The sequence below is a fragment of the Culex pipiens genome, chromosome 3 (assembly GCF_016801865.2).
Source record: "Culex pipiens pallens isolate TS chromosome 3, TS_CPP_V2, whole genome shotgun sequence".
NCBI classification, from domain to species: domain Eukaryota; kingdom Metazoa; phylum Arthropoda; class Insecta; order Diptera; family Culicidae; genus Culex; species Culex pipiens.
Genome location: NC_068939.1, coordinates 19,191,482 through 19,206,353, shown reverse-complemented (window position 1 = coordinate 19,206,353; position 14,872 = coordinate 19,191,482). Strand labels below are relative to the sequence as shown.

At 38.6% G+C, this 14,872-nt stretch overlaps 2 protein-coding genes across 4 annotated transcripts in view; one reads left to right on the top strand and one right to left on the bottom strand.

Annotated features, from left to right (window-relative positions):
• Positions 1-1,621, top strand: part of LOC120429044 (RING finger protein nhl-1) — a 90,679-nt gene extending 89,058 nt beyond the window's left edge. For all 3 annotated transcript variants that reach the window (XM_039594186.2, XM_039594183.2, XM_039594184.2), the window contains one exon: positions 1,042-1,621. In XM_039594186.2, coding sequence (XP_039450120.1) covers positions 1,042-1,255 — 214 coding nt within the window. In that variant the 3' untranslated portion in view covers positions 1,256-1,621. The remainder of the gene's footprint in view (positions 1-1,041) is intronic.
• Positions 1,622-8,847: 7,226 nt separating this feature from the next.
• LOC120429045 (elongation of very long chain fatty acids protein 7-like) overlaps positions 8,848-14,872 on the bottom strand; it is a 113,172-nt gene continuing 107,147 nt past the window's right edge. Inside the window, exons 2-6 of the mRNA XM_052710466.1 lie at positions 13,488-13,678; positions 13,326-13,406; positions 13,080-13,242; positions 10,076-10,212; positions 8,848-10,012 (exon numbers count right to left, since the gene is read on the bottom strand). Of these exons, the coding sequence (XP_052566426.1) occupies positions 9,533-10,012; positions 10,076-10,212; positions 13,080-13,242; positions 13,326-13,406; positions 13,488-13,678 (1,052 nt within the window). The 3' untranslated portion in view covers positions 8,848-9,532. The remainder of the gene's footprint in view (positions 10,013-10,075; positions 10,213-13,079; positions 13,243-13,325; positions 13,407-13,487; positions 13,679-14,872) is intronic.

The following is a 14,872-nucleotide window of genomic DNA, read 5'->3' as shown; positions in this document are numbered from 1 at the left end:
CTCCTTCGGAGTCTTCCACCTCCATGCCCGTCGCCGCCTGCGTTTTGGGTTGGAACCCGTCCGGTTTCTCCCACACACTTTTCTTCATGGCCGCGTTCCAGTAGAACGGCCTTCCATCCTCGGTTCTATGCTCCGTCCACTCACTCTCCGCCGTCGCGGCCGCCGCCATGGCCGTCGGCGAAAGTTAGAAAAAACACCGTCAAAAACGCGCAAAAAAAAAACACACGTCTGCTCTGGGCAAGCTGTCAAACTGAATCCACAAATTCGGAACACTTTTTTCTTACGGATGTAAACAAACTTTGGTTCTCTCCATGAGTACATATTTTATTACAAAATAATGACTTCACGTGTTCCACAATTGCGGGAGGCACAATAACAGGCAATTTGGAGGCAGTGTTTTGCAGATCTGGATAAAATAGTCTTGAAATGAGGTTATGTGTTCAAAAAGTACAACTTTTCCGAATGTGTTCCGAATATGTGGGATGACTGTAAATCAACTCGGTGTTTAGAGAAAAACGCTCATAAAGTTTGACAGCTCGCTTGGCGCATGGCAAATTTTTGAGCTTAAATAGTCTCTTACTCAGTTTAATCATGAAATATCTTCATAAAACATGCAGTAGTGTTTGAAAATAATCTTTTTAGTGGATTCAATAAATTTTCAGTAAAATGAAATTTTGTGATTTCTTACATGTATGTACCCCTTAAATCTTCCAATGGAATTAAAAATAATCATTTTTAACTCTAGTAAATATGTCTTAATTAAACTTCCATCATGTCATTTCTGTTTTTGGAGTTCATTTTTCCATAAAATCAAAGCTCTGTACAATCATGGTTCTATCATAGGAATACGACGTAACGACTGCCATTCGATGATTTGATTTGGGCTGTAAACTTTTCCATTTCCCAGACCCATCATTACCATTAGCCCAATCAATTTGAAGGTACGAATTTAGCATGCAAATCAGCTGCTCATTTCGTGTTCAATCAGAATTACCTTTAACATTTTTTTTTCTGCTCTCTTCTCCCCCTCCTAATTTGCAGGGGCGTGGCCGTTGACGACCAGGGCTACATTTGCGTGGCGGACTCGGGCAACAACCGGATCCAGATCTTCCACCCGGACGGCAGCTTCCTGCGGGCGTTCGGCTCGTGGGGCTCCGGGGACGCCGAGTTCAAGGGGCTCGAGGGGGTGGCCATCATGTCCAACGGTAACATCCTGGTGTGCGATCGCGAAAATCACCGCGTCCAGGTGTTCTGAGGGGGAGGGCCCAGCTCAGCTCGTTTGCGGCAATCAACTGATTACGCAAGGCCATATTTTATTCAACTCTACCCACAAATTCAGCAAAAGTGAACCATTTTTTGCACTTTTTTTTTTCTTCAACTCCAAGCGTGCCTTTTTCGATAACCTTTGAAGTGTTTTTTTTTATTCTACATTACCAGTCTACTCCCAAACTAGCTTGTTGCAAATTTTCCCTGATTAAACTTAACCATAATTACAAAAAAATAAAAATGAAAGGATTTGTAGTTCGCGCACGCGAATAGAAAAGTGTAAAGATAAAATGTTTTTTTCAAATTGAACGCAGAACAACCTAGTTCGATAATAAAGATTTTTGAGTTTATTGTGTTTGAAAAGCTTATTTGCTCTGCAAAAAGAAATGCCTTCACTGTAATGGAAAGAAGGTTGAGGTCAGTGTGTCGGTTTTTAGCAATAATGAAATTTCATTCGATATCACTGCCCTTGTGTTCGTTTCGCATAAAAAATTACAAAACTGAGCAATTCTCTACCAAAACCGCAAATGGATTTTGTTTGTATTTTTTTATTTGGCTCATACTTTGTGGGGGCCTTCCCTTTGACCAAAGAAGCTATTTTGTGTCATTGGTTCCCCCATAAAAGTCTCCATACAATTTTGGCAGCTGTCCATACAAAAACTAACTTAATCCACCTTAGTGGTTGGTGCCTTCCTCACTCTTTTCCAACAATGGGTGATATGTGATATGATGAGTTTGCACACAAATTTTGTTTTTTACATACAATTTCGTACAAAAAAAGTACATAAATATCACTTAAGTGGTCAGAACTCGAAACAGGGTTGCCAAATCTTCAACGTTTTGGACTCGTTGGAAAGGTCTTTCAATTACCTAACTAACGATGTATAACATGATGATGTTTGGTTCAGTTTACTGCCATTTATTCAACTTCCGAAAATATGCGAAAACACATTTTTATACATAACTTTTGAACTACTTATCGAAACTTCAAACAATTCAATAGCACCGTATGGGACCCTAAACCAAGTCGAATGCGACTGGTTTGGTCAAAATCGGTTCAGCCAGTGCTGAGAAAACTGAGTGACATTATTGGTCACATACACACACACATACACACACACACATACACACACAAATACACACACATAATACTTTTTCAATTTAAACTCTATAAATCTAAAAATCTCTGCCAGACCCTACCTCCACCAAGATTCAATATTTTCTTTTTCTCCTAACAAAACCATTCAGCGGTCATTTTTCGCAGCCCAGTTCCAGTTCCAAACCTTGAAATTCGTTCCAAAGCCCCAACCCCATCGCAACTCCCAAACGATCGGGCGACGATAGTTTGATTTAGTCGGAGCTTCCAATTTGGTGATTTAGAGAGAAAAGTAAATAAACCTTTCGCGCGGGCGAGTATTTGAGGCTAAAAAACAAAGATTTTTCCGCAAAGCGAGACTTTTTCGGCAATCGCCATTTATATATTTATGTACTTTTTTTGTAGCCGGATCTCACTTAAATGTATGTAAACAATGTCCGGATCCATCATCCGACCAATCGTTGGTAAGGTAATCGAAAGACCTTTCCAACGAGTCTAAAACATTGAAGATCTGGCAACCCTGTCACTTAAATCTATGTAAACAATGTCCGGATCCATCATCCGACCCACCGATGGTTAGGTAATCGAAAGACCTTTCTAACAAGTACAAAATATTGAAGATCTGGCAACCCTGTCTCAAGCTTTGACCGCTTATGATGCCACTTATGAGCTTTTGAGTGATATGTGTGTTTTTGTATTCCGGAATTTATAAATTAGACGAAATTTGTGTCCAAACCCATCAATCCAAACCACCCATTGTTGGAAAAGAGTGAGGAAGGCACCAACCACATAGGTGGATTAAGTTGTTTTTTTTTTCTTTTTTTCGCTGTATCTCAGCAAGCAGTGGTCCAATAGGGTGTAATATGGTTGTATGGAAAAAAATTAAGTTCTCCAAATTTAGCTAGCACAGCAACTTTTTGGTTCCTTATAGGGTCCTTAACAACTCCCCAAAGTTTGGTAACGATTGGTTAAGTCCCCACTTTGCGCAAAGCGATTCAATTTTCCATACAAATTTGTATGGGAAAAATCATTTTTTTGAATTATGATATTTAAAAAATCCAAGTTTCACGCTATACTAAAACCGGATTCATATTCGGATGCTCTGGAATGTGCTCTACAACTTTCCCGAAGAGAGTATGGTGCTAACTTGCTCCTATAAAAAGATACAGCGTGTTCAAAACTCGTCTAAAACGTGTTTTTTGATCGAAAATCACGTTTTAGACGAGTTTTGAGGACGCTGTATCTTCTTTCAGGAGCAAGTTAGCACCATACTCTCTTCGGGAAAGTTGTAGAGCACATTCCAGAGCATCCGAATATGAATCCGGTTTTAGTATAGCGTGAAACTTGGATTATTTAAATATCATAATTCAAAAAAATGATTTTTCCCATACAAATTTGTATGGAAAATTGAATCGCTTTGCGCAAAGTGAGGACTAAACCAATCGTTTCCAAACTTTGGGGAGTTGTTTAGGACCCCAAAAGGAACTAAAATAATGCTGTGCTGGAAAATCGATTTTGATATTACACCCTAGTGGTCCAATCTTTAATTTCTCTCAGATGAAATTGTAGGAAATTTTCTAAAATATTTGACAACAATATTTTCAGGAATGCTCTATATTTTGAAAACGATGCATATAATCAAAAAATTGTAAAGTACTCGGTTTTACATAAAAAATGAGGTCCAAAAATTTTAAGTGCAAAATTATTATTTTTTTACATAAATCACTATTTAAAAAAAATTTAACTTGTCGGAATTATGTAGGTCCATTCTTCTGAATGTCTTTAAAGATGCGGGATTTTGTCCCATAATCATATAAAAAAAAAAATAATAATCCAAAGGGTCATTTTAATGCAAAATTAGCTGAACTTTCAGAAAAAAATACTTTTAAAAGCACAAGATTGAATTTCAGGAGTTAAAGATTCGAAAAACTGATTAAAAATCATCACTATTTCAAACAAGTTTTTTGTAAAATTCTGAAAACTCATGGACATTACATCAAACCCCCTTATGTTTATACATCATTTGTTTGTTTTTGTCTGCTCTACAACTTTGTAGAACATTGTAAAAAAAACCTGCAAAGTTACAAAAAAACACATAATTTTAAAATGAAAATTTTTGTTTTAAATGAAAAAATGACCCTTCTGGGTTATTTCAAATTCGAAAAGTACATTAAATTCCCCATAGAATGACATGTCTCACGATTTTTGACAGTTGAGTATCGGGAAATGGCCCTGATTTCATAACTATTTTTATACTTTTTTTGATGGAAATATGTTTTTTTTCGGAATTTTCAGTACGCCCTCAAATTGGGCGTCCAATTTTAAACAAAGGTTCCATTGACACCAAATGTCTATCTTTTCACGGTTTCGAGCTACAATTCACTGAAAAACATTTCTCAGTAAAAATCCAGAAAAATGAAAGGTTATAACTGAAAATGTTTACGGTAGTCTAACTTGTACGTGCGTCAAACGCGTTCTGACTTGAAATTCCTTTGGTCAGTTGCCACACTTACATCAATTTTCAGGGAGTGACGAGATAGCACGACATGATTGAAACTTTTTTTGATATGAAAAGTGACATAAATGCACAGAGTTTTTTCGGTTTTTATTGAATATCTCAGGATTGAAATCGAATTTTGGGGATCTGTGAATGTCAAAAGGTGAAGCATTGAGAGCTGCACGAAATGGCATTCTTAATCCAATTTTGCCCAAAATACACCTGCGACAAGTTAGCACGACAGCGACGAAATGCAGCTTCCATTTACATCCAGTCTCGTATTGATGGTGTATCGATGCCCCACGAAACGGAACAAAGCCACCGCAGAGCGAAGCTGCACACAAGCTCCAACTGAGAGATCTGCTCTGTATTCCAAAGCTTTTTTCAACACAAAAGAACAGCAGAGTTTTAATATGGTTAAGTGCAGGAGCAGGGTTTTTTGCACACCGTTGGAAATGTTTGAATATTCTTAACAGCATCACTTCATTGGAACTAATGTTGAAGTTTTCACAGTGCAGCGTCTCTTTTTTTCTGTGGAATGCTCATGCATTGGACACAGGAACCATATCGTAATCGAATATGCATTTCAGAGCAAATCTCCGATGGCGAAAGACGGACTGTACTGTGTAAATGCCAGGTAAAGGCAAAGCAGATACGTTGCACTAACGGAAATTCTCATTACACAATTTTAATTAAGTTTGCACGGGTTCTTTTTCCTCCTGTCCACTCAATCAATGATTTCGATTTGATCCTGTTATTGTAGGGCGACTTGGTTGAAACCAAATTAATGCAAGGGTTTCGCTGAAAAATCGGTATTGCAAAACTGACAATTTCATCACCAAAGAATGACAGTTGAAGCAAGTAGGGGAAATATACCCATTTTAAGCCTAATAAGCGGTCGTATTTGAATGATGCTGGATAATCTGGAGTGTTCCTTGAAATTTACTAAAACCAAGTACACCAAACAAGTAGAGCAACTTTTTGTAAACATTTCTGTTTATTTTCACTTTTACTGAAAGCTATTCTATTCCTTTTACAAGCATTGAAAAAAAAACCCCAAATGCATTCTAATCAGTCGAGTGCATTGGGCCACGCCCATTTTCCTATTTTCAGCTTAGTTCTTTTTTCTTCCAGCGCTCTTTTGGGTCTGCTTAGTGCTGCCAATTGTGATGAAATTTTAAGTGAACACTCACGAAAAGTTGCATCGATAGAGAAAATTTCCTGGCATCACTGGCTCACTCCAACAGGCGCTGCTGGTGGTGTTGGTGGCCACCCTTTGTTCTTTATTTACCTTCGCTTCTCCCTCGGTTTGCTTCAGCCTTCGATTGGAATGGGTGACAAAATTCAAACGTCAAAAGACTTGACGCGTTTGTTTTTTTTTATGGCGCTTGCTAATTATTTACATGTTTCGGGATTTTTTCTCAAGTGAGTGACTAACTAATGTGCAAAAGAACATGTTGCCGGTAGTCGGAAGCAATTTCATATCTAAAGCGCTTTGAAAACGTTAGTGCAAGTGAAAAGATATTGATGGCGACTTTCATTAAGCAGTTAAGCTCTCTGTTTGCGTGTGGATGTGTGTGCCACCAAAATGATGAGAAATGGTCTCGCAAAATAGAAATTATGATCAAAAGTGCATTAAATTTGATCTTTTTGGCCATTACTTGAGGCGATGCTGTTGCTGGTAAGTTTATAGCCTAAATAGTATTTTTGGAGCTTTAATCGAGCATCAAACTCTTCATATGACGAAGATAGGTGTTTGATTAGAAAGGGTATATTTCCCTTAGTTAACAACCGCAGTTGCAAGAGATTTCATCGACGATGATTCCCACCAAACAGCTTTCGTGTTTCCCACGGAAAACAAAATTGACATCACAATCCTTTCGGTGCACGTAACGTCAATTGCATAAGGCAATGTTCCGCAACCTTTTTCGAACACAGCATTTTCCACTTAAATTTGATGTGCACTTTTGAAGCTCTCATTCGTATCAGTAAATTTCACAGAGAAAAAAACGAGAGGGGATGAAAACAATGTTTGCCCGATGTTGCTAAAATTATTAGGGTAATTCTCTACACAGCAAAAAATCCGATGGTAAAATCGCATGCAAAAGCATGCACATCACCTTCGTCAAAATAAACACTTAATTTTACACACTGCATGTACAATTTTTGCAAACACAAAAAAAAATTGCAACCGACGGGATTCAAACCCGGCACCAACAGTAAGGACTGGCGCCTTAGCCCACTCGGCCATCAGACCGATGAAAAGCTGTAAGGATAAACGCATATATGAGCTTGACATTTCGGTCAAGTAGGTTTCCCATACTGATGGGCTACATATTTCAGGGTGTAAAATCACATAAAGTTGCCTTAAATAATGCAATATTTATTTTACACCCAGGTCTTTTACACGCAGCTGGATTACTACTTTTTTAGCTGTGTACCAACTCACACACAGAAAAAAAAATCATGGTAATATTACATCTGGGAAGGGGTACATCTTTTATGTCACAAAAAAGGTGTAATTTTACCTCTAGAAATGTGTAATTTTACCACTGTTCTGGTGTAATGACACTTTTTAGTCTAAATTGAGGTAAAATTACATAATAAAACAGGTAATATTCAACCTTCCAAAGTTACAGCTTCCAAATTTACATTATTTTTTACTGTGCACGAAATTAGGAAAAGTTGACCCCTCTTCGATTTGCGTAAAACTTGGTCCTAAGGGGTAACTTTTGTCTGTGATCAAGAATCCGAGGTCCGTTTTATGATATCTCGTGATGGAGGCGTGGTACGATCCCTTTCATTTTTGAACATGCGAAAAAAGAGGTGTTTTTCAATAATTTGCAGCCTGAAACGGTGATGAGATAAAAATTTGGTGTCAAAGGGAATTTTATGTAAAATTGGACGCCCGATTTGATGGCGTACTCAAAATTCTGAATAAAAACGTACTTATAATCGAAAAAAAAAACACCAAAAAAAATTTTTTGGAACATCTCATTTTAAGGCAAATTTAATGTTCTTTTCGAATCTACACTGACCGAGAAGGGTCATTTTTTCATTTAGAACAAAAATATTCATTTTAAAATTTCGTGTATTTTTCTAACTTTGCAGGGTTATTTTTTAGAATGTCATAATGTTCTACAAAGTTGTAACAAAAATTTGATATATAAACATAAGGGGTTTGCTTCTAAACATCATTAGTTATCGCGATTTTACAAAAAAAAGTTTTGAAAATAAGAATGACTTGTTGTGCTTCGATTCCCGGACACTGATAAAAGCTGTTTTGAAATCAGTACACTTTTGCTTCGAATTCCGGACACTTGTTTTTTCTTATGAATCGAACAAAATTGGACCAAATTTTTAGTGAATGGCGTTCTTACGGTCTGAAATAAGCTGTTGACATCAAAACAATCGATATTTTGTATAACAAGTTGCTAGAATTTAAGGAAATTAAAACCATAAATTTCTGTTTTGACTTCCCGGTGCTTCGGACGCCTATGAAATATTTCAGTGAAATGTTTCACATTTTTTAAACTTATATTTTTATTTTATTTTATTGTTTTGGTCCAAGCAAATTTGCAATGAATGTTTTCTTGTTTTTCCATAAAACTCGATGCCCTCCCTAATGGTGGGGCTATAAGATGGCTCTTCTCGTGTTAATGTGTGGTATGCATTGAAATCAAAACATGTTTTTCCCATGGCAATTCCACCTGCTCGAGATTCGAAGATTTCTAGATTATGCATGGGTTTCCTATGCAGATAGGGCCTTTTGAAAATTTAATCGAGATTTATTTTCCTCCGTTTCCGAACCAGGTGGTAACTCTTGATTTCCGACACCGTCGATATGACAGACGCATTTGAAACCATTTTCATGTTTCTCACGAAGCATCTGATGGGTTCTCATTCATCGCATCTAAGAAGGGCATTTCAATGGAATAAAAAAAATGTATCTTAATTTTTCTTTTTATTAGCAATCCATTCATTTACAAATAGTTTATCGTGGCAGTTGAGCAGTGTTTCCACTATTAACCGCAACAACCTGACTCTAAATCCTTAAATTCACTACTCTGACCTGCCAAGTTCAGTCACGTGGTCTTACACACTAGAATAGCCAGCTAAAGAAAAGGGAAAAAAAAAACATTCGCAAAAATAGACACACTTTTAAAAGCCCCCGTGCCAAACTGAAAAACGCCACAATTGCTTTCGACCTTCGCGCCTGGCGGCGAAGGATGTTTGGGAACGGCCAATCTAGGGGGCACATTTTCCCCGGATGGGAAAACCGCCACAGATGGAAGCGTTTTAAATCTGGTTCGGAGGCGTTCGAATTCAGGGGAAAAGGTTTGAGCAATTCAGTTTTTTACTTCTCTACTTGGTTCTTTGAGCAAAAAATTAAAAAAAAACAGCTGTTACAGACTAGATTTTCCTAAGTGAATTATGGAAAAGTTGAGCTTACTTAGGAGAAGCATTTCGCTATGTTGGGTGAAGCTGTGAGGCAGCTTGGCGGACGATTTTGAACCATGTTTTTACTAATGCAAACAGTTCAATTGGCTCTTGAACTCGACCCCACTTTTAGGAATCTACGCTAAAATCTACATTACCTCGTTCGGTCTGTTATTTGTCATGATTGCACCTAATTTAATACCATAAAGCTAATTGCCCTATCTATGTCTGGTTTACTTGGTGACCTCGTCGACCCTGCTGGGCCGATCTTCTGGAATCAGTTCCTCCAGCGTAACTATCCGTTGACGCAGTCCTTCAACTGCCTCCGTAACGTCCTTCGGAAGGGCAGGCTCCGCCAGTTCTTCCACAATGATTGATTCCTCTTCACTAACTTCCTCAGCATGCTTCGATTCCTCCAGAGGACTGTCCTCGGATTTGTCCTGCTTTTCCAGCAGCTCGACCGACTCAACGGTATTGTTGTTGACTTCTTTAGCCTCCACCGGCGCTTCCTTGGCCAGTTCTTCCACCTTTTCCACCGTCGAACCTACCACGACGGCCTTCGGTCTTCGTTTGTAGCTCTGGATGTAAAAGTTCATAAACAGCGCCAGGAAGATGGACGCGTTGATGAGCAGCAGCGTCGAGATGAACCGCGGGAAGGGACATCCGGTGACCAGGGCGTTGATGCAGTGGCCGATGCACAGGATGAATTGGATCTAGAAAAAAAAACACACTCCGATTACGATTCCCTTCGAGTATTCCTCCCGTCATTCACTTACGATTTGCACCTCGGTCATGTACTTCTTCCACCAAAGGTACTTCTGGTAGCGGGGTCCCATCGCCGACAGCATGTAGTAAAAGTACATCAGCACGTGCACAAAGTTGTTGATGATATTGGGGAAGGTCGCGTTGCCACCTGCGGAGCGAAAGCATTAAAATTTTAAAATGTTGGGTTAAAATTGTTCATTATGTTCAAGATAATTAATCGATTAGCACCAGTGCTCCACTATTTTTTTAATTCATATTCAAATAACTCGACAACAAGTCAACTTTTAAATTGTATATTAACCTTGCAATCAGTGTTGTTAAAATATCAAACTACCAGCTCTCAGCAACTACAATTATCAATCCTGAATATTCATGCCCCAAATACAACTGCCCTTCTCTCCGGATTGATATTCTCTGCGCCTCTGATATTCTCTTTACTCTCTCATTCCCGCTTTCGCGATCATCCAACCGCAACAGCGTTTAGCCACAAAAGCCGCCACAAAACTGTCGTAACTTTAACTAAATTTGAATCTTTTCTTTGAAAACCCCAGAGGACATCAACTCGCGAGTAAATTCTTTTTATGTTTTATATTCCCACCACCCACCGCATAAAACACAAACCACTCGCTTCAACTTTAAACACGAGACTAAAGACCGCTCTCTGGATTGCGATGCACGAACATCACTCTCCCAGCTCGATCGTACCGAGAGCATACACCCTTACCAAAAATCATGATTTTTTGAGTTCCAAATCCCACTTTTCATACGATTTTTTGAGTTCAGGTACTGCAACCATAAAAATGGTTATATGGGTTGAACTGAAAAATTCGTATGAAAAGTGGGATTTGGAACTCAAAAAATCATGATTTTTGGTAAGGGTGTACAAACATCGGTGCTCTCTCTTTTCATCTCTTCACCCCGCTTCGCGAGTTCCTTCGTATATTTTCTATCTCACATTCCTTCGCGTTGCGCAGACACACTCGACCCAGGCGATGCACTCACACTCGAACAACACTCACACGGTTGCTCTCACGTCTTGCGTGTCGACTGTGTATGTCGACAAACCAAGAGATGTTCGGTACTAACATTTTAAACTGGTTGTTCCAGAATTCTCTAAAATATTTTGCACTAATTCTGATATTCTAAGCTATTACTAGGAAATAATGTAATGTACACGCCCTATCTGCGACAAAAACCAATTTCGCAAGCGCAGTTTTACGGGACGTCATGCGTGGCCGCGGCTCCTAATCGCCATCTCGCGTTCCTGCATTGCAGTTTTCGGAGAGATTGAGAGACTCAGCGGTGAGAGCGCATAGTCGAGGAAAAGGGGAGGATCTCACAAGCTGACGGTCGCTATACTCTCGGATTTTTTTGTGCAGAGATAATCAGAGATTGGTACAGAGAATTATGCAGAGATATTTCATATAATAAAATTTTAGTCGAGGTCGAAGCAACAAAAATAAAATAAACAAATTTGAATTTTCATGTCCAATTTTCAAAATTTGTTGGCGAAAGGCATCCGAGATGCATTGTACATTGGTACAATAATCCTGCTGTCAAGGATTTTCAAAATATCATTGATTTATGGAAAAAAAATCCTGCAGTTTGCGTCTTTTCCGATTAAAAATTTGTAAATGGATTAAATAGGTTTTATTTCATTCAAAATGCAAAAATAAAAGTTTCACAATGTATTCGAAATAGTTTACAATCAATTTTACATGTTTTTGAAACGAAAAATTTAATGTTTACCAATAATTACAAAAAAAAACTTTCTCCCCCTTCTCCTCTCTTTAATTTTTTTTTTTAATAATCAGAGGCAAAAAACAATTCTGAAAACAGAAATAAATTTTTATTTCAGGCACATCCAGTAAAATGTATTTCAAACTGTTTAAATAATATTCATCTATTTTAAAACGAATGAGACACTTTGAAAGTTGCGTTTATGGATTCTTATATTGTACGATCAGTTCCTTGCTGGACTCGGTCGTTGGAAACGACCGACGAAATAGGCGGCGGGCCAGATGCGGGCAAAAAATGTCAAAACCACTCCCCCCTACTTCGTCTCACCATCCAGCTGCAGCGTTGTTGACAAACAAACGGAGCACGCGGTCGCATGATCGAGCCAGAATTAGGGGTGATCATGTGGTTAAAAATGAAACTTTTTTCAAGAAAAATAATATTTTTTCCGACTGAATAAAAAATTGCGAGAATGTTCAAACAATTATTCCTGATGTCGGAGAAGTGATTAAAAATCAAAATTTTCATCCAAAATTTGTCTATAGGCTGAACTTTTTCACTCCAATTTGGAACCCCTAGGTCTATCCCAGCCGTTTCCAATGACCGTGAGGAAATGGCAGAAAATTCAATATATTTTGTAAAATTTTGAATAAGTTAATTTAGGTTGGTTTACATTTGGATTGATATTGAATTGTAATAAATTGACTCCAAAATTTTAAAAGAGGTCATTTTCCATATTCACCAGAAAAATGGAGCCACGTAGCCTAGTGGGCAACGCTTCCGCCTAGTAAGCGGTAGATCGGGGTTCAATTCCCGGCTCGGACCAACACAGGGGGGTCGTTAAAGCAGATGGGTTTTTTCTTATGTTATTCCAGTACCCTTTTCCGTTACTAGCCTTAATATCAGACCATTTTAACAACAAAAATCACTCTTTTCGTTATCGAGATGCCATTGCCGCCTGATCGGTATTTGCCATTAATCCATTTCAATCCGTCAAGGGGGAAACCACTGAATCGAACATCAAATAATGTGCTATCCAATCCAAAAAATCCAATAAAATTTAATTGGTATCTGGGTCTACGGTAACTGGGTAACGTTATCGTAGGAAACTGTTCGAGGTGCTTGTTGTGGAAACCTTGTTTGATGTTTTACAACAATATTTGCATGTTCAACCAAAAAAAAAAAAACAACATTTAGCTTATCCAATCAATCATTCAATTTGTACAAATTGTTGCTGCGCGTGTGTGTGTGTGTGTGTGTGTGTGTGTGTGCACCTACCGGCGATAAATTTGGTCAGAATCCAGGCCTCCATCGGGGTCAGCGAGTGGTGGTACACGTGCAGGTCCGTAATCTGGGACTGCTTTTTCCGCAGCACAAAGAACACCGTGTCCGCAAACTCGGTCAGCTTGGACAGGTAGTACACGTAGCACAGGTTGAACATCTGTTGTGGGGAGGGTGAGAGATAAAGAGAGTTCACAGAAATATAATTATTTTTATACCATAAAAGAATTGAAAACAACTCACCCTCCTGGACAGGGGTCCATCGTCGTAGTCCACCGTTTGGCACGAGAAGCTGTACCCTCGCAACCATCCCGCCATCAAGTGCTGTGGAATCAATTATACATTGAGGGTGGTATTAAATTCAAAATGCAAACACGAAAATCCCTGTAAAACGGAAAGCCTCACCTCGTAAAACATGTACCCGCTGAGGAGCACCTGGAACAGGTTGTAGAAGATGATGACACGCCGCAGGTCCATGGGTTTCCGGTCGCGCATGTACATCGGACCGATCAGCAGGACCCAAAGCAGGTAACAGATAATCAGGCCACACGTGGGCAGCGGGTCGGCCATCAGGGGCAGCTCCTTGGCACGGGGGTCTGCAAATAGTGGCAGAAAGAAGTAGAAATGTAATTAAATCTGTCCGGCTGTGTTTGATGCAGTGATTGACAGCAAAGAGCTGTAATGAAATTCTGCACAGATTGAAAGCAGGCAGCTTTGGTGAAAAAGGGTGCCCATCGTTATACAATTATCTCGATCGAAATTAGGTATCCTGTGCGACACGAAAAAAATACTATCAGCAGAAAATAACACCAAAAATAAAAAAAAAAGTGGCTTCAAATCAACGTAACCGTGTTATTTTGTCGCACGTCGCTTTTGACACAATGTAAACAATTCACACAATGTAAACAATAACAAACACGTTTTGTTTGACCGACCATTCCGTGCATTGTCCCAAAATTTGGTTGAAGTTGATTTCCGGATTTTGAGTTACAATCTTAAATGTGAACAGTAGTCGGACATTTACATGTGACAAAACGTCCTCTGAAAATATTCGCTTTGGCCAGTTGTCGCACTTGCAGGGTGTGACAAGATAGCACGATAAGGTTGCAACTACTTTCTTTTGAAGAACGATAACACCACACGGGGTTTTCACGGGTTATGTTGAATTGAAGGTCAAAAGGTGAAGCATTGAGGGCTGCACACAAAGGCGTTTTTGGCTCAATTTGGCCCCAAAATCGACCTGCGGTAAAATGCATAAGAGCAATTCTCTACGAAATCGGTGTTTTTTTTTTTAATTTTAATTTTTGTATCCGGCTGAAAATGTTATGGTGCTTTTGGTATGCCCAAAAAGCCATTTTGCATCATTAGTTTGTCCAAATAAATTTCCATACAAATTTGGCAGCTGTCCATACAAAAATGATATATGAAAATTAAAAAATCTGTATCTTTTGCAGGAATTTTTTGATCAATTTCGTGTCTTCGGCAAAGTAGTAGGCATGGATAAGGACAACACTGAAAAAACGTCGATATCTTAGCAACTTATGGTCCGATTTACTATGTTAAAATATGAAACATTCGTGAAATTAACAATATCGTGAAACAATATTTTCAAAAATTTTAAACCGGTACTAACATTCCAAAAGGGCCTAATTTGATTTTACATCGAAAAATGAAGTTGAATATTTTTTGCGTCCAATATTTCGATTTTTTGAAAAACTCAGTATTGATTCAAAAATTCAAAACTCGTTCAAAGATTTTTTGCACAGCCTGGAAATTTTTGAAAAGTAGGC